This window comes from Papilio machaon, chromosome 4 (genome assembly GCF_912999745.1).
Source record: "Papilio machaon chromosome 4, ilPapMach1.1, whole genome shotgun sequence".
NCBI classification, from domain to species: Eukaryota; Metazoa; Arthropoda; class Insecta; order Lepidoptera; family Papilionidae; genus Papilio; species Papilio machaon.
The window spans coordinates 3568306-3587780 of NC_059989.1; the positions used below are offsets into that span (position 1 = coordinate 3568306).

Consider the following 19475-nt stretch of genomic DNA (forward strand, 5'->3'; position numbering starts at 1 on the left):
TGAAATTGAATGTTATCATTGATGTAATTAATGTATTTACGAGTAAAAACACAATGTCTACAAAACATCTTTCATTAATTGAAAATGTGAAATATTCAACTTTACATTTAAATAATGAACCGGCCGATATTGTCATTTACCTTGAATTAACTTACCCAAGCAATTTTGTAAATGTTGTAAAATGACCACAAAAGTGTACATAGCAAGCAGAAAAATCATAAAACCCCAGATGGTGGTGCTAAAGCGATTAAGCGGGTCGATGATAAATTTTAACGAGTTATTTTAATGGAAGCGATCGAAGTCAGCGGCCGGCAGACTGCGTCCATAGAAAAATAAAAGGGAGCTTCAAAAGATTGTTTAATATGTATCATTCAGTCTTTTAAAATGGAAGTATAGAGCAAAATCCTAATTTAGAACATACGTAACAACGAATTTGTAATATTTCTGATTATGAGTTTTGGGCGAGATTAAGTTCTATGAATGCTACGTCCGTTAGTAACGTGAATCGCAGATCACTGGATAGCGTTGTTAAGCTAGTTCGCTTTTTATCTTGTTTAATCTTGCCAGGTACTAAAAGACATGTTTAAAAGGTTTATGTAATCTAAAATAAATAATGTTCATGTTTCGAAATATATATATTTTTGTCACACTAACCTTTTGTCGCCCAAATAACTGAAAAACCTTCGTCACACAGATTTGGGTTTAATTCTCTACATTTTTGTGTTAAGTGTGTTTTAAACTAAAACCGTGTTTGGTTTAATTAATAAGGAAGAAAAATGGAAGTAAACGCAAGAATAAATCTGTGCTTGTCCTGCACAGAATTGACAACGAAACATCGATATCATACGAATGTGACATTTTGATATAGAGCCATTTGCGTGATTACAATCGACGCAGCGCCGCACCCTCCTTAGTTGCTCGCGACCTCCCCCTTCCTACAACTTCCCTAGCGATAAAGATTGACATCGCTGCTTTCAAATTCTGTATTATCCTAAGTCAACTGCCACAAGTCAAAGAAAAAGGCACCTTAAGCGATTATAATAAGAATCGAAATCCAAGAGAACGTTGATAAATTTTAGCGTGTCATCGCAAGAAAAGATTGTAGGAGAAAGCACATTAGTTGGATATCACTAGTACTCGGAATAGAGCATGTCGGTTTATGTACACGGCCGATGGCAGCGATGTAAAGTCGATTAAGTAAAATTTTATATCAAGCAAACAATGGATGTCTGACCTCGTGCAACTAAGACATGCCGAACGGTAGACATGCATTGGAAAACTATTATACTATTATCGGTTAGTGTGACATATAACTTCTATGAAATGCCTTTTAATGATTGTAAAAATTTGTAAAAACAATAGAAATTCAGTGAAAATGTCTAAGGTTTTAATGACGTATCAATAGTTGACTATGAACATTGTGCAGTAATTAGAAAAAATCTACTCAAAAGGGAATAATTGTAAATTCCTCAGATACATTACAGTTGTAATATTCAATGATGTATTTGTTAGGACAGTAAAGTGGTGACCTATGTTTTAGTATGCGTGCCTGCAAATCCAATCCTGGTTCTAGAGCTATGAAATGGAGCCAAAACCAATATTTGTGGAAATTATTGGATTTCGGGTCGATTCGTATTGTCACTGTCTTCTGGCTTAGCCACTTCATGCATAATTCCTCGATTCGCTCAGGAAGGTGGGGACGAATGAACATCTGCGCCAAAGTTCACATCATTGTAATTTACTATTACATTTGACGAAACTTATGATCGCCCTTTATGGGAAGTGAAAACAGAGTTAAAGTATTTTTACCAAGTTTTCCTTCATTTAATTGAAGAAAGTAAGATAAGTTTTGTTGTAGTCCGTAGCTAAAACTTTTTTAAATCTTTAAGTATGTGTAATATTAAATATCAGTATCTAAAGTATATTTTACTTCAAAGTTATTTTATTAAAAATTACTACTGAAAAAATGCCGTCGAAGAAAATTTCAATTTAAAATACCATTTGCTGAAAGCGTAAATATCGAGGCATTTTAATTTCCGAAGTGTTTCGCCGCGGTACGTCGTGCAAGAAGCGCGCCGGTACAATTAATTTCAGTTCCATGTACATGCAATTTCAATCAGCGGGTGCGTTGTTAAAATCTCGATAATTAACAAGCGTCACGCGCCAGGGCACAGCTACGGACAAGAAAGTTTAATGACGTGCACACAGTGCGAACTGTAATTGAATTTATTTACGTAGAGACGACATGTAAGTGTCGGCCGAGACCGAGTGGGGACCGCATCATTTGCTGTTCAGTCAGCGACGCGCACTCTAACTTCTCCTAATTGGAACGAATTTGGCTGCAGGTGCAATACTTGACTTGGCTCAAGATTAGGGGCGAGCTATTGCGAGTATATTTCGGGCCGTTCGTCTGAAATATTTGATGTGCGCGACTTGCGACCCACCCGCTGCTGCCTCTCCGCTCGCGCCGTCGCCCACGTGTGCTCGCTAACTAGAATTAAATTAACAACAATATTTACCCGCCCCCACTGAGATAAAAAAAAAAAAAAAAAAATAAAAATGTATTTATTTTAAGTAAATCTTTACAATTAAGTTGCCGGGGCTTCCCAAAAAGTAGTCAAGAGACACTTGTGTAGGGAATGCCTCGCTCTTCCAGTGTACATAGCAGCTTAGATTTACATTTTAACATAAAGAGAAAATAATTTTTAATTTTAACAATTCTTTGTGAGATTTATGCGTGTGTTTGAGTGTGTCTGTGTGTGTGTGTGTGCGTGTGTGTGTGTGTGTGTGTGTGTGTGTGTGTGTGTGTGTGTGTTTGTGGTGGGTCCAATGAGAGATATATGATATTGCACATTTACGTCGGTATTAATGTTCCGTGACGACTTACGTACCCACATTCTTGGAGTGAGTCGTGCAACTCGTCAAATTCTTAATTCAAACGCTGCTAAAATAAATACTTAACGATACGCCGACAAATAAAGTTAAGTACTCAGTTGTTATTGCGATCCAAATACTCTTTTAATTGATTTGAATTTTAGTCATTCAATAAATAAAAATGGTAACAACTCGTGAAGCGATCGGAAAACACTTGACATAGATTGTTTATAAAGTTGAGTTTGCTTTAGCGCTCACTGAGAGGAGCTGTAATGAAACGCCGTCGGGGCGATGGCTCTACGAACGTCATTACTGTGACAGACATAAATATGCAAGGCAGGTAACGCACATTTTCATGTTACGTCGCAAGAATTTTATCACTCGTTTAATTCTGAAAGAAAAAATGGCTTTCTCGTCGCCGTAACACGAGCCAGGAATGCCGTGGGAACCGGTCCGCTGCCCGCTCAGGCCTATATCTCACACCTAAGTGCAACCAATGTATATCTCCTTCGCTCCGTTACATGTTACCTTTCTCTTAAATACGAGCGTTGAAAGCATAAACAGTAAAAGGGCAAATACGAAACCTTATCCATCAGGCGTTCTACATTCGTTTCCCTGTAATGTGAGGTTCGGAACAGCGAAACACTTGCCTATTAACATTTCATTCATTGCTTTATTTTCTTACAAAGTTACAAATCTACTTGAGTTTTTCTTTTTTTCTGAAATACTGGATGACGCTACGAATGTGTTGTTCTGTCCCTACATTAAATCATAATCGTTAGTTGATATTACAGATGACTGATTTATGAGCACCTAAATTATTACAAAACGTCTTCTAAACCGTACCCTTGCATAGAGTGTTGACATGTTTGTAGCAAACTTTAGTGCAAACTTGCAGTGTTCTAATTTAATCAACCCAAACCTAACAATCGATGGACTAAATCAAAGCGCAAAGTAAATGCTTATCTCCGGTTTCCGGTTGCACAAAAGCTGGTGGCAGCGGCGCGGCACAATGTTGGCCGGCACGGCGGTCTCGTGAGACAAAGATTACGCACTGTTTGCCCTCTTCCCTCCCCCGACCCTGGCCAACCTCGCCCGCCTAAAACACCGATACCACGAACTCACTTAAGCACTGGATAAGATCGGTGATTTAATCTCTATTAAATTTATACGGTAGAATTGAACAGTCTATATTCAATTGTTTAAATTGACAATATGATAGAAAACTAGTAAACAAATCTTACTTGTCCCATACTCTTCGTAAACACTGTTTCAAATATTTCTCCTCGTGTTATGATTTTAAGTCATAAAAGGTAAAACAAGCGGTATTTGTACATTTTATTCTAATCTGCATGATAAAACAAATTGCCCGGAAGTTTAAATACGGAAAAGCATATCTAGTAAACAAAGTCATCTCGTTTCGCCTCTAGAAGTACGAACAGACATCCGGAGCAGATATTTGCAGTCAAAACAGACTTAGGAGGCTCCGGACTGCACTCTGCGCATGTCACTCCGCTTCTGTATTATTTATTAACTCCAACGAGCTTCCGATGTTACTTTATTCCATTGTGCAACTGTATATACGACGGTCTGTGATGTCCGAGCCCGGGAAGTTTCCCCCGAACTGACACGACTGGGAGAAACTTTTCGTGCATAGAATGAATACGTCTGTCAGGCAAACGTAAACAGGGAGGCGAAATACTCACCATATTATTCGTTTCGCCTTATCGTTGCTATCCCATGCGAAGTATTCTCCAAGTTTTCGAATTTTAAATTCAATCGGCGAAATTTAAATCACGCGCAGACTTACCTCATAAATATTTAAAAACTGTCCTAAGAAAATGTTATCATGCAGAACGTCAATAACGCTCGTAATCCCGACTCTCTGTCGCAAAAGCTCCATATAATACCTTTTAGAAAAATTTATGTTAAGATATTTCACTATGTACAACCACCACTAGTAGAAACTTGTCTACATTTGCAAAGTCGGCGGTATTATTGGAAGGCCCGTGCTAGTAAAGGGCTCTATATTAAGCATTCCTGTCCCCCAATCTCTTCAGGTGGGCGCGGGGCATACACTCGACTTGAACTTATTATTTCGGGGCCGCATGTGAAACGTTTGTTTTTCTTCTACCTACGTCTGTAATATACCTACGTACGTACAGTCACCTTATCCTTTTATTAAATTTCTCGAGCGTTTCGCTCCATTAAATAACGTAATTTCTATGTAAGCTCCTTTATGAAATATTGTAAACACGATGATACCGCGGCTGAATATTATTTTGTTTCGCTGCTACATTAGGGTAGCTTAGAGCGAGCGTTTAAACAGCTCTTGAATCTTTTATCGTTAATGAACTCACTTTAACATTAACTTTTACCACAATCGGAGAGACGCGGCATTAAAACGACATTAAAAATGTATGTACAGCATTTAAAGATTCCCATTTCGCGGTGCTCGCGTGCGGCCGATTTACGAAAGCTACTGGCCCCGTGCCCGTTAAAGCAGATTACGGTCGGAAAAAAAATCAACAGCTCTTGGCGTTATGAGTTAATTTTGGAAGAATAACGCGGGCGTCGGTTAGTGTTTCCCTTTATTTTGCGTTCCGACCGCTCGGCTTGTTTAAACGGGTAATCCGGCGCAAAAAGCGTCCAGCCTACATTATGTAGCACCGCACAAATGTGTTCTGTTTGCAATGTATACGCTACGTAATTGTCGGACGATAAAAATCACTTAATGCTTTACGTTATGGCCTTTACACGTTACCACTAACTGCGTTTACACTAGCTGCAAGAAATTGGATTAGCACTAACTCCGTAATGATAACTGTTGTGTTGTGAACGTAAGTTTTATCTACATAGCTAACATCATCAAGATCATCAGTATCAGCCTTTGATTGCCCACTGCTGGTCTTACCCAATGCATTGGGTAGTGTGCTGTCCCCCGCATTCTGTATCCAACCATTTACAAGATAATTAAATAAAAATGGTATCCTTGAAACCATTATATCTCTCATTAATAGAACATACTTACCAGATTTGTGAATATAATAAACATGTATAACACAGTCAAATTAAACGAGAATCTTTACAGTGGGCACTTAAAATAATTTATATAAAATTCAATTCAAGTAAAAGTATTGTAAGCCCTATAATTTAATGAATGTACAGTTTGTAGTCACAGTTTGAATTTATTCATTTTATTTTTGAATGAAAATTATAAAGGGTAAAATGAAGGCATCTAAGTTGCGAGCGCCCGGTCTCAGACGTGTTTACAAGTTATGCAATAATTCAAACAGCGTACTACAGCAAATTTATGCCGTTGCACGGTAACATACTTCAATGGCTGCATTGAAAAGCATTTTATTTCCATGGACGCCGGCGACTAGTACGTAGGCGGTATTTTCGAATGCAGCCAGAGAGCGCTGAACGTGTTAGGTGGCAATATGAATTTATGATCATGTCGAATTAAATGCGTTAAAGTTGAACGTGATTCGGGGAAATACGCATTGGAATTTAATTAAGCGCTTTTAACACTTGACTGGCCGATGCGGGTTTGGGCGCCTGAGTGTTTATGTTTTCCGCTGGCTGCCGCCGTCGCGCTGCGTACTTGTAAAATAAATTTCAATTTAATAACACATAGCGACAACTTATATTCCGATAATAAAGCGATTACACTGCGGCGCTGGTAAATCTCCTGGCAGATTATACTGATCGAAACAAATCTGAACAACGCGTTACATAATTTCTTATATTTAAATTGAAATACGATTAATGTAAAAATAGAACAACCATAATATGGAGCTATTGTAAAATATAAAAGAGCACGTTTTTAAATAAAACCATTCACAAAATGCTGCAGTAATTTCTAGTTATTAAGAAAAAAAAATCTTTTACCGATTAAAACTTTGGTAAACTCTGAAATAACTTCTGTTATTAGATGACTTTATAATTACTACAGTTTTACATCAAAGCAAAAAATGCGGTTACTCATACTGTTGTTGTACGAAAAGTTTTTAAACTCTTAGACTTTTCAGTCCTCGTAACTGCGTCGTATTTGCACAATGTTTGAGAAACATTAAAACTCAAAGTATCATTTGTAAGGCTTAAGTTTTAAATAATGGTCCCTAAAAAGTTATCAACATAAATTAGAAAAATGCGTATCAACCCCATCTTTTTTTGTTACAGAACCAACTGGCTTAAAAGTACCGAGTAGACCGTAGACGGATTCCTATAAATAATCAAAGGCACAATAAAAAATAAGAAGAATTCCAAAAAAAAAAAACTTGTTTTAATTGACAATTTATTGGCAACTCGAAATATACTATTTTTATATTTTAAAAATACATTTTAGGAATATGACATACTAAGGTAATAATTTAGGTGTTATACTTTTTAAGATGTTGCATTAAGTTGTAAATTTTCTCAGAGTGATATTCATTACAGGAAGTTTCGTGTTTTCTCTGGCTCACTAGATGAAATTTGAGAGACGGTCGCGACACTAGGGTCCTCTGGAGACCCGAGCTCTGAGAGTAAAAGAATTTTTAATTGGCTACGAAATAGAGAGGCGTACAACTCATGAAAAGATTTTTACAATGCCACTCGCTACGGCCGTAGACACTCTTATAGATGTGATTACGTGCAGAACTAATCAATTGAGTTTTTTTCGTATCTCAAGTATATAAGGTATTCTCAAAAGCATTTGTGAAGGATATATAAAAAAAAACATTCTTCTATTCAACTAACAAATCCTATTAGCGTATAAAAATATTTTGCCAAATATTGTAAAGTAATGTAATGCATTTCATAAACGCATTAATGTCATCATATTTTTTATGCCGTAAATAAATATAAATATGCTAATTTTTATAGAAGTATATGAAAAAAAATATAAATGTAAAAAAGTAGCAACGTATCTGGAATATTTCTTTTTAGTCTCGTGAATCGCTGTTCTTTCTCGTAGCGTAAGTTAGATACACTTGATAGAATGTTTCAAATCGATGAGCCTTGAAACAAAGTTGAATGAAGAAGTTTCAATATTTCTTAATAAAATATAAATGAGTTAAGTTTAGCTATACGCGAACGATGAAATTGCTCGCAGACTCGAGAGATATTCATAAAAATAATAACAATTTTTAAAGAGTTATTCCAACAAACTAAATTTTCTATTAAATTCTGACTGATCTGGTTAGCAATACTACTATATTATTGTCTTAAGAAAATCATAGTAATGGCAATACTCTAATGCTATCTATCTTACTAATATTATAAATGGGAATGTTTAGATGGATAGATGGATGGATGGATGGATGTTTGTTTGAAGATATCTCCAAAACGGCTCAAAGGATCTCGACAAAATTTGGCATCGATGTAGAGCATAGTAATTAAGTTTTTTTTTCACTCCGCGCGGACAGAGTCGCGGGCGACTGCTAGTAATATATATATATATATATATATATATAATATATTAGGTCCTTACATATGAAATTGGCGTTTTGTATGGGAGGAACAAAAAGTCGAATATTTTTTAATATAATATATTTAATTAATCAAAGTATGAACCATTATTTTCTATGCACTTTTGCCATCTCATAGGTAGTTCATTGATCCCTTTACTAAAAAAACCAGTCGGACGGGAATCAATAGAATCTTTGAAGGCGATTTGGACTGCCCCATCGGAGTTGAATTTTTTCCCTTGCAAGAAGTTATCCAAATTTCGAAAAAAATGGTAATCTGTTGGAGCAAGGTCCGGGGAGTACGGAGGATGTCTTAGACTTTCCAATTGAAGCTCTTCTAATTTAGTAGCCGTCTGTTGCGCAGTGTGTGGTCTAGCGTTGTCGTGAAGCAGCAGTGGCGTGGAGCGATTGACCAGCCTAGGTTGTTTAGCCGATAGCTTTTCCATCATGGTTTGCAATTGCTGACAATAGACATCAGCCGTAATAGTCTGGCCAGATTTGAGAAAACTGTAATGAACAATACCGGCACTAGTCCACCAAACGCTTACAAGTAACTTTTTTGGGGTTAATTTTCGCTTGGGGCAGGATTTGGCTGGCTGGCCAGGATCCAACCATTGCGCTGAGCGCTTCCGATTATCGTAAAGAACCCATTTTTCATCACAGGTAATGATTCGGTTTAAAATACCTTCATTATTGTGCCGGTTTAGTAATGTAACGCAACAGTCGACGCGCGTTTGCCGGTTTGCTTCAGTCAATTCGTGAGGTACCCACCTTTCAAGCTTTTTAATCTTCCCAATTTGCTTCAAGTGAATTAAAACAGTTTTATCACTAACATCGCAGCCTGCAGCTAACTCGGACGTGGTTTGCGATGGATCCGCTTCCACAATAGCCTTCAACTCTTCATTATCAACTTGAGTCTCAGGCCGTCCACGGGGCTTGTTCTGCAGATCGAAATTTCCAGAACGAAAACGTTGGAACCAAAAACGAACTGTGTTTTCTTTTGCAACACGACCGCCATACACATCATTCACCCTTCGAGTCTTTCCGCAGCACTAGTGCCACGGCGGAACTCGTACTCGTAAATAATGCGATATTTTAAGTTTTCCATTTTGTAAAATGAGTGACGCAAACAGAAAAAAACAGAAGAAAAAAAACAAATAAATGACGGTCATCGAACCACAAATACATGAGCCTATAGCTGTACAAATTTTAATTTGGAATTCCTTACCAACGAGGAGAAATTCGTGATTAAAGTGGCCAGTACGAAAAACGCCAATTTCATATGTAAGGACCTAATATATATATATATATATATATAGTATATGTAATGTAGATTACATAGGTTTTTTAAATATGGGCAGTGTATAGTCATTGTGTTGGTGCTATGGTTGATTTGTTGATGAAGTTTTACAAGAGTGAACAATTTTTACATTAATACAGCAAAAAATTTCAATGTCGTAAGTCTTTAAGATTTCGTAAATTTATATTAATTTCATTTCGCCGTAGGCCTAGTTTTAGTCCACGTTTCCTTTTTTTTAAGGAAAGAATGGAAAGGGGAAGTGGATATGACGGAGCAGGGGACGTACAAGAAGAGGATATATTCTTTTTTTGCGCCTCCCCTCCTCAATCTATTAACGGTAGGCAATGCATCTGCAATTGCGGATGTCTATGGGTAGCGGTAGCTATTTAGACGGACTGAGGTGACCGCTTGCTAGTTTGCCACTTTATGTTATAAAAAAAAATCGCAGGTTACACGCGCGAAAACAATAGGGGAACATGTGCACACGATTTCGTAGTCGAATCGTAAATCGTAAGCAAATCTATAAATATTGATGACGTAGAAAGCTATTATGTTCAGGCGTACTCCCGAAAAACATCGCTACACCGACAATTTTACGACGTAAAGACATGCGATTAGTCTTACCGTTTAGAACAGAAACGTAAAATGAGGATTATACGAAGAATGGAACAAATTCTTGGGAATTCGTCCTATACCTCGGTGAGCATTTAAAATTACAGTCATGTTTCGAGACTTTTCGGCTTATTTATACAGTTGTAATTCAAAGCAAGTACATGAAATCATGTCGAATAGTGTAATAAGTAATTTAATATTTCCAATATGAATTTACTAAAACGTTAATAAATAATGTAGAAATGTTAAAATAAATGTTGTAGACAAAGTAAATAAAGCAGTAATAACCGTGGCAATTGAACGGGATAACAGTATTAGAGACGATATAAGAGCATTGAATGTAAACACTACTGCGATCTTCCGCGTTCGTTTTATGTAAATTGAGAAAATGCTCTCTCTCTTCGCTCGATTTGCAAGGCTTCGGCTAATCTTCAGCCAGTCGACTACAATTTAATCAAAGTAAACAACGACGGGCGCTGTAATTTATCTAGATTATTTCGTGGCGAACGATAGTAATATACTTTTTTCTCTATCTGTACACAGAATACCCGGAACGCGGGCCCGTAATGTCTCGCGTCCCGACATATAAAGATGATCGTTATCTACATAAATAACAAAGCTACATAAACTTTCCCATGTAATATTTCTTTTATGAGATTTTGCGGAGTTCAACTTATCGATGTAATACTTTAGCTATCATAAAACAATCGCAACAGTTGACCCATTCGTTGCTTGCAGTGATATATTTGAGGGTTAGATTAATGGACTTTGAATGCAATAAAATTTTTAACATGCACGTAAAATCCGAAATAAATTAAAAAAAAGATTTATTTTCTATTTGTTTTCAAATAGACAAAATTATTTAAAATATAGCAAATTTAAAAATAAATTTAATCAAATAAAAGCGACCAAATTGAATTTGAAACCTTAACATTTTTAAATAATAGAAATTTATATTGAATATGAAATTAATAAATCTTCAAATAACACTCAACAATTTTAATGTGTTTTAACTGATGAAAAAAATAAAGACAGGCGTGACTTAACACTTTATGTTGACTGCAAAGGCCATTCGGCCGGAGGGCAAGCGAATTTATGTCGCACTGGTAGCGACAATAAACCTTCACAAGAAATCAGAACTCAGTCTCCTGACAGATATAACGCTTAGTAATAGGTTTGGGACGTTGGGGAGATATTGTATTATTAATTTAACCACTTTAATATTTTAGATCTACCGTACTATTATTTTGACGTCGGTCCTAGTAAACGCGAATTCTTTTGTTTGTATATTTTGATTTCAATATTATAAAATTCTAACTTGTCAAATATATACGAGTATTCTCATTATTATTGAAGTGGAAGTCTATCAGGTTATTATTTACTTAACGCTTATGTGTCTGTTTTTTATTAAAATACATTTGTTTAGCTACATTTTTAGAGCCATTGTATACTTACATTCTTAATAATAATGATGACCTAGCACGTACGTATCGGTTGTTAATAAAATTATCTACAATACATTTTATGATGCACCACCATCTGCGATATCGATTAAACAAGTTAAGCTAAATAATGGATATGATATCTCACCTTTTTGCCATCTAATTCGTGTGTGCCTTGAGCTAAAACTTTGTCTACACTAGCTGGATCGCCAAATGTGATGAAACCGAAACCCCTGAAACAAAAAAAAATATTAAATTATTAAAAAAAAGTAATATTTCATAGCACTTAAATGACACTTGAAATTATTAATTTACAGATTATATCAAAATAAACACAATTAAAAATGAAATTAGTACACATGCAATTACTTATGGATCTGGTCATAGACACTCAGACCAATCGTACAATTGACCAGACATACAAGACCACATTAAACGGTTATCTAATAGAGAAAAAGTATCAAACGATGGCGGTTATAGTACTATAAAAGAACCACTAGCTTTTGTTCACTTTATGTTACAGCGCACTAACATTATTAGGCTATTTCGTTGGAATTGTAAATTTGACCTACATTGTAGTTGGAAATTGTAAAAATACATCGTTTTACCCATTTTAACTCAAATGAAACGAATTTTAAAAGCACTTAATTTTACATTTAATTTGTTTTATAAAATTAAATGTTTACCCAAAATTAAATCATAACATTAAATATGGAAATAAAAATGAACCCATTTAACTCCATTGAAGTGTTTCGTCCGAATAATTTTATTTCAAATGACATTTCAGTATGAATCAAAATAATACTAGTTTAGTGTAAACAAAATTCAATTTAATTTAAAACTGCAAAGTGTAAAATTAGGGATATCTCGTATGTGTATTGGAACGGTGCAAAAGGAGCGGACGAGTCGATAGCAGAGCCCCGCTGATTGCGAGACGTACCTCGTTCCCGCCGAGTCTTGCCTCTCTAATGACGTTTGTATTTATTTTGCTCAACCTTAAAGTGTGTCTTGAAAGTTTTTCGAGTTGAAACGAAATAGATTGAGCTGTTTAAACAGAAATCCGTTGTTGCAACAGATTTCGCATTCGCCCGCTTCTTTCCTATTTCGTAATGGGATGTTGTATAAATATCTTGAGTATATTTAATCTAAAATAGTGCTTCACAATCGAAAAGTTGCCTTTCCGAGTTAATTGAGAATAACAAAAACATTTTTTATAACTTGACGAATTAATTATTATAATATGCTATAGTAGAAAATCATATTGATGATCACATAAACGGAGAAGTAATGAAGTTGAATGTATAAAGGTAGATGAAGACCAAAGAAAGTATGGATGGATTTTGTGAAAGAGGATATGCGTAAGAAGGGGGTAAATTCAGTATAGTAGCTGATAGAGATGTATGGTAGATTATTACATACTGTTCCGACCGATAGGGATAAGGGCAGGTTGATAGGGCTAGTAGAAAATCATATTGAAACTAGTGCTAGGCTTCTAATGCCCAATTTTTTATTCCGATATTTATTTACAGGAGGTCAAAAATAAAATGATATCTTCAAAAATATATAACTTGGATTTATATGTACCAGCTTACGTTGCGCGACGAAATAAATGCAGCATTGCAACACGGTTCATTTTTTCGTTTTTTCCTAGTCGTCATTTCTTTACATTAATACAACAGTACGAGGATAAAGTAAGCTCGGAAAGAATTAAATCATAAAAGAAACTACATAATCATATTAACCGCCATAAAATTTTTATTACTAAGTAATTTTAAATGTACATTTATTTATGGTGTAGCGAGAATTTACTGGTCTTGAATTCAATCTCGTCGACGAGAAAATGTTATTTTCAATTTAAGAATTATTGTTTCCGTTACAAATCTATCTTGTAGTTGATGAAATTACATTTTATAAGTACTAAACGAAGTCATATTCACTCAGGCTTACCTAAACATACCTAGATTGGTAGAAGTAGAAAAGGGGTTTGTAAAGACCGTCGAATATAAAATTATGTGTACATGAACATATTTATTTAACTTCAAGTTGTAACTTGAAGTTAAAAAATATGTTGAACAAAATAAAGCCTGCAAAATATTAAAAAGAAAACTTGCGCTATATAAAATGTTGCAAAATTCTTAAAAACGCTGTCAAAGTAAATATTTTCAGCGACTAAATTGAATAACAACACAGCGATTTTCAGTAAGTTGGTGCTGGCCGCGAACGCGCCGGCGATAAATAATAAAAAGCCTTCTCCACTTTAGGACTTGCAAAAATCACAATTTATAGAGCTTTTTAATTTCACTTAGCCGATCCATATTTTACATGTGGCTGTGAGCCCGAGCGGCTACGGGCTCGAATTAATACTAAATTGAAATTGTAAAAATGGAAATACAATTTTCTCGCGGTACCCTTGCTCTTTGCTGGTGCCAGCGATGTGTTATAACATCTACCTTTGTTATATACTAAATATTAACTCCCTTTGCTATCTTTGTACAATTTGTTCATGGTTTATGTAGCCTATTTAAAAAAAAGTATGAATTATATTAAAATTTGCATCATGTAACTCTTTTCTAATTTCATATGTGTCTTTAAATTATTAAACATGTTTGCATAGTTAAATGTGACAAAGTTTAATTTTATGCAATAATTCGGTTTCCGTAAAATATTTGAGTTCAAAAATTTTGATTATTATAAAAAAAATTCTAGGTCGAAGATAAAATACTAATATTCGTAATACATCAAGAATAAATCAAAACATTTCTTCTAGGATCAGTACTTTATAAATCACACACGCAGTTCGTTCACTTCGGCATACTGGGAGGAAGGGCGCTCGTGTATAGAAATTGAAAATAACGAGGGCCTCTGTTCACACCGTACACCGGCTGTGTACCCTGCCACCAATCACGATTGACCTGTCTCGAATCCTCCAATTTCCCTTTCGTTATATAATATTATATCTAATACAAGAGGAACGAGAGCTCATTCAATCCTGGCATCCCTGCGCCTTCTTCGAGTGGAGAGGCCCTTTACCAAATGGAGTTACGTTCTACTTATCTTTAAGGAGACGATGCCATATTTTCTTCTTACAAAGAGGAACTTAGTTTTCTTCTAGAAAATGTGCCAATAAATTTATATTATGAAGTAACACTTGCTTACATCGTTAAAGTACGGATATTATTAGATCAGGATATTGCCTTTTCCCTGTGAGAATATTACCATTTATAGTCGAAGATTACTTCGGTTCGGTGCCAATGTTGAGAAATAGACAAGGAATCTTCGCTTGCATCAGGTAAAGTAATAAATAAATCTGCAAATTATCTACTGCAATAATAAGTCACAAACTACATTTGTAATAGTTAAAATTATCTCCTACCAATTTATGTTATCTTTTCTTGAAAATTTAATCGCCAAATATTCGTCCAAACAACATCCATAACATCTAAGGCCGAAGTAATTCATTAAAATAGTAAAGAGCTTTTCCCACTGCATTATCCTAATGGTGTGGTCAAAGGTACAGAGAATGAACTTGTAAGTCGTCTGAACTCGCTCGGGACTTATTTCGGGTGACGTAAAATATTTTTCCTACGTTAAAACTTAATCTCTTTGGTCGTTTAAATACAATCAAAAATAGTTTTTGTAATTAAAGCTAAAGGATTCGATGACTTTAATACGGGCGTAGCTAAATACATCTTTAGTTGTCACTTATGGCGTATGTGTGCTGCAATAATTTTCTTGTATACGTTTTTATCTTCTTTACAAAGATTGTATTAAAACGTTTAAGTGCTTGTTATAACTTTACTCGTGGTGAAAATACTATTATGAATTTACCTCATAATGTTTAATGATACGTTAGAGTGTACTTAGTACTAGAGCAGTATTGTGGTTGTCTGTCCCTCCTCAGTTATGCACAATGGAACTTGTACGGCAAGAGCCGTAGCTCGCTTTACCGCACTTTCTTATTTTATTGATGGCAAGATTTTAATACCGAACCTCTTATTATTCAGTTACGATTAAATGTAATCCACGAAATTTATTGGCAACATTTTTGATTACAATTAATTGTAGGAAATAATTAATTTAAATTTCGTGTGATACATATGGTATAAGTTCTGAACTGTTTGATCTTTTACTATTAAAATAATGTCGATAAAAATACGTTCAAACAAATTATATATCCTATAAATGTCTTCGTACATTAATAATTTACTGTAACCTTTAGACACAAATAAAAAAATATCGTAATTTAAAAATCATTAATCAAAATAATTATTTTCTTTGTAATAGAATAACAATGAAGTCACTTTCTAAAATAACGAAAGCGGCAGCCATTTCGATATCCAAAGTGTTAAAGGAGTGTGAACGAATTCGAAATGAACTTTAATTGTACTGCTCGCCTAACAATAGTGCCAGGTCAAATAAGCCCATTGTTTCGCTCGTATAGATCCGTACTATCGGAACGTACCCGATTATATTCGAATGGCTATTATGTTCGAATGAAACTCGAAGAAAATAAATACAGGACAAGGCTGAGGTAAAACCTTAAACCGCAACGTCAGAAACAAATAGCGGTAACTCCCGTATTCATGGCTCACGGCTGCAGCCCCGGTTGGGAGCCGATAGCAATTACTGGCGGAATTAATATCACGCCCCAAATGTTCCTCGCACATTTATACGTATCGAGTGCAATATTGTCTCCCTTATTAGTTGCCGGAACAAACGATACCGCTGTCCCAATTCCAATCTCATTTCATTCTTCGATTGAAATTGTTTCTTGTTTAATCTTCATCATAATTAATATTTCTCGATGTTATTTATTAATTTTCCTGTCATATAACTATATAGATGTAAAAATTAGATTCATTAATGTTGCTTGAAATATCGTGAATTTCGTGAGTACTTACTTTCAATATAATATTTCTTAAAATGAAAAGCTCCCGTCACATGTGTGTCCCGTACATTGCGTGTCGCAGGAACATTGATTCGGATTGCACTCACATAAATAATAATCTGTAGCGAAATTAAGTAATCCCATAATTAATCTAAATAGACCGTACAACCGAATGATTCAAAACAATCAGCCCTGCCGCAAAATACGTGCATTAAATGAAGTGAATGGCCGCCTCCGGGGATCCCTGATAAATTAAATTGATTAGAATCCCGTTCGATGCCGGCCGTCGATGTAGCTTCAAGTAAAAATAAAGTCAAGTGAAAAATAACTTGTATGTAGCTATAATATTGTTGACGCATATCTTAATATTTTTATTGTTTGTACATTTTTGTGATAGCGGATAGCAATAAACAATTAAAAGATTTTGAAGATGCACTGATATATTTTTCAATCATATAAAATGCAACTCGTTGTCGAGTATAGTGAATTTGTTAGGAAAAAATATTCAATAAAGAACGATTTTATACCTAATGGAAGAAATGAAAGACAAATTCAAATAATTAAGCATTCAAAATAAAATGAACACAGCAAAAATGTTTACTAAATAACGATATACAAAATGTTTAATAAAACTACACGTTTAAAAAGTATTAATACTAACAAAACTATATCAGTGTTATCTCTTTCAACTAAACCCCTAACTAAATTCGCAATCTAGTGCACATCTAAGAAACTGTTGCCAAAATGTCCTTTATAAAGGAGCTTTTCGGAGCTTTCGTCCGGGTAAGTTTTAGCCGGCGATTAAAATTTAAGCCCGAATTTAGACGACCTAATCTCATCGTTACGCTGCTCCACTGCACTTCGCAAGCTGACACAAATGAAAGACAAAAGGGCTTCCGTTATTTTATACAATCAAGTCAACCGACGACGTCGTATGTGCCTACACGAAGATGACGTGCCCGTTTGTCAAGTGCTCTGTATGTCGCCGCCTCAAAGCTTATCGGCTGCAACACGCCTGTTTATTCATTACGAACCCACTAGCCTAGACTCTAGTATAGAACCTCGAACCTCGTTCTCTTGTTCTCTGAAGTTTGGCACAATTGTGTGAGTTATGTACATCGAGTTATATTACAGTACCCTTCTTGCAAGGCGTACATTTATATACATACCAAAGTTTGCTTTATTTGCAATCTGTAAAGTGACAATATATGGTGTAATTAACTTTAGAGCTAATTATGCGTACGTATACGCAATTGTTAGTGTAACAAGCTCAATAATTCATCGCATATTATTTGTTTACACTCTGCACCGGCATTGTTTACCGAATGACTACAAGGATACCGCGATAGAGGCCAATGTGTACTTAGTTAATAATTACATAAGCCGTCCATATCCGACATCATCTATTGATTAATAATAGAATTTATTATTTACAATACAATTCATAAATAAAAAAAAATGTTTACAATACTGATTTGATGTATGCTTTATATATTAAAATGTTATACAGAATCGTCAACATTTGGTCACTCTATGTGATTTTATTGTGGAATTTGACACACTAAAATATTAATAAAATTTGAAATAGTAACTATAAGTATGATAATTAATATTTCATAGATTATAATTACTTTAGATAAAAAATATTGTATATAGGTACATTGATAATCACAGAGCATTCGATAGCAGAATGTCACCACTGCAAAATTAACATCGTTAACCAATCTATTGTCCCCTTTATAAATACTTGATATTGTTCTGATAACATGTGTTCCAATTTGTGGATAGAGCTCCGTAATGAATTAATATTGTGCATTTATGCGTAAATATTTTACTAATTTATAAAAATATTACTTCATTTTCCACGTGACATATTTTTTTTATTAAATACTGTGAATTGCAACAGCGTGCTTTTAAAATTCTTTTCATACCAGTTTATCCGCAAATGCAATATACAAATTGAAAAGTAAATTTTAACGACTAATATAATATTCACACTGAATTGTTTTAACTATTAAATATTTATATTAGTCTGCATAATTATTTTATGACGCACAATTATCGAAATGTGATGTTTATTTCATGCGTTTTTGATATTGATATTTGCTCGCATTGATATTTATTTTATGAACCATATGAGGTCTATAGAACCGAACATTGGCAGAACGTTAAAAATTATAAAATGTTTACAGTAGTTTTTGCCCGCAAATTAAAAAAAAAACAAACACAATAAATAGCCTTTCAGACTTTGTTCTATATGTACGCAAAATTTAATCGAGATACTAATTTTCTAATTTTATTTACTATTTTTTTCTTTCATTAGAACCTTTTCCTAACAATAACAAACACAAAAAAAGAATTAGCGAAATCGGTGCAACCGGTTTTAATCGTGATGTCGTGGTCGAGGGGAATGGGGATTAATTTTTATATACACAATATATAAATAGATAGAATATTCAAAATGATACAATGACGGAACCAATACTTTATATTGACTATATATAATATTCAACTGTGAACTATTCAACGATGTAATTAATTTGTGGTTGGCATTGGAAAGCACTCTGCTAGAGATTTATGATTGAATGCAAACAAATGTTAGTAGATGTGGTTGATATATGCATTAGCCGCTCATTAGCGTGTGAACAGCTTAGCTCTATATATGGTTGCTATAAATTGCAATTAAAATAATATTGTTTAGATTAAACAATACAATATACGGTGAATCCGGACAACATTAATGTAGAAATATGTCAGCAGTTATATCCGTACATAGACTAAAAAAGTACGCCTACAAAATATTTAAGAAGATGTAAACAGCAAAAGAAGAGAAAGGTGTTAATAAATTTTTATCAATTAAAACATTATACTATAGATATTAAGATACGTCGACGGAACAGGTAATT

At 34.6% G+C, this 19475-nt stretch overlaps 1 protein-coding gene across 2 annotated transcripts in view; it reads right to left on the minus strand.

Annotated features, from left to right (window-relative positions):
- Positions 1-19475, minus strand: part of LOC106718514 (RNA-binding protein Musashi homolog Rbp6) — a 400846-nt gene that overhangs the window by 193238 nt on the left and 188133 nt on the right. For both annotated transcript variants that reach the window (XM_014512607.2, XM_014512608.2), the window contains exon 4: positions 11830-11914. In XM_014512607.2, coding sequence (XP_014368093.1) covers positions 11830-11914 — 85 coding nt within the window. The remainder of the gene's footprint in view (positions 1-11829; positions 11915-19475) is intronic.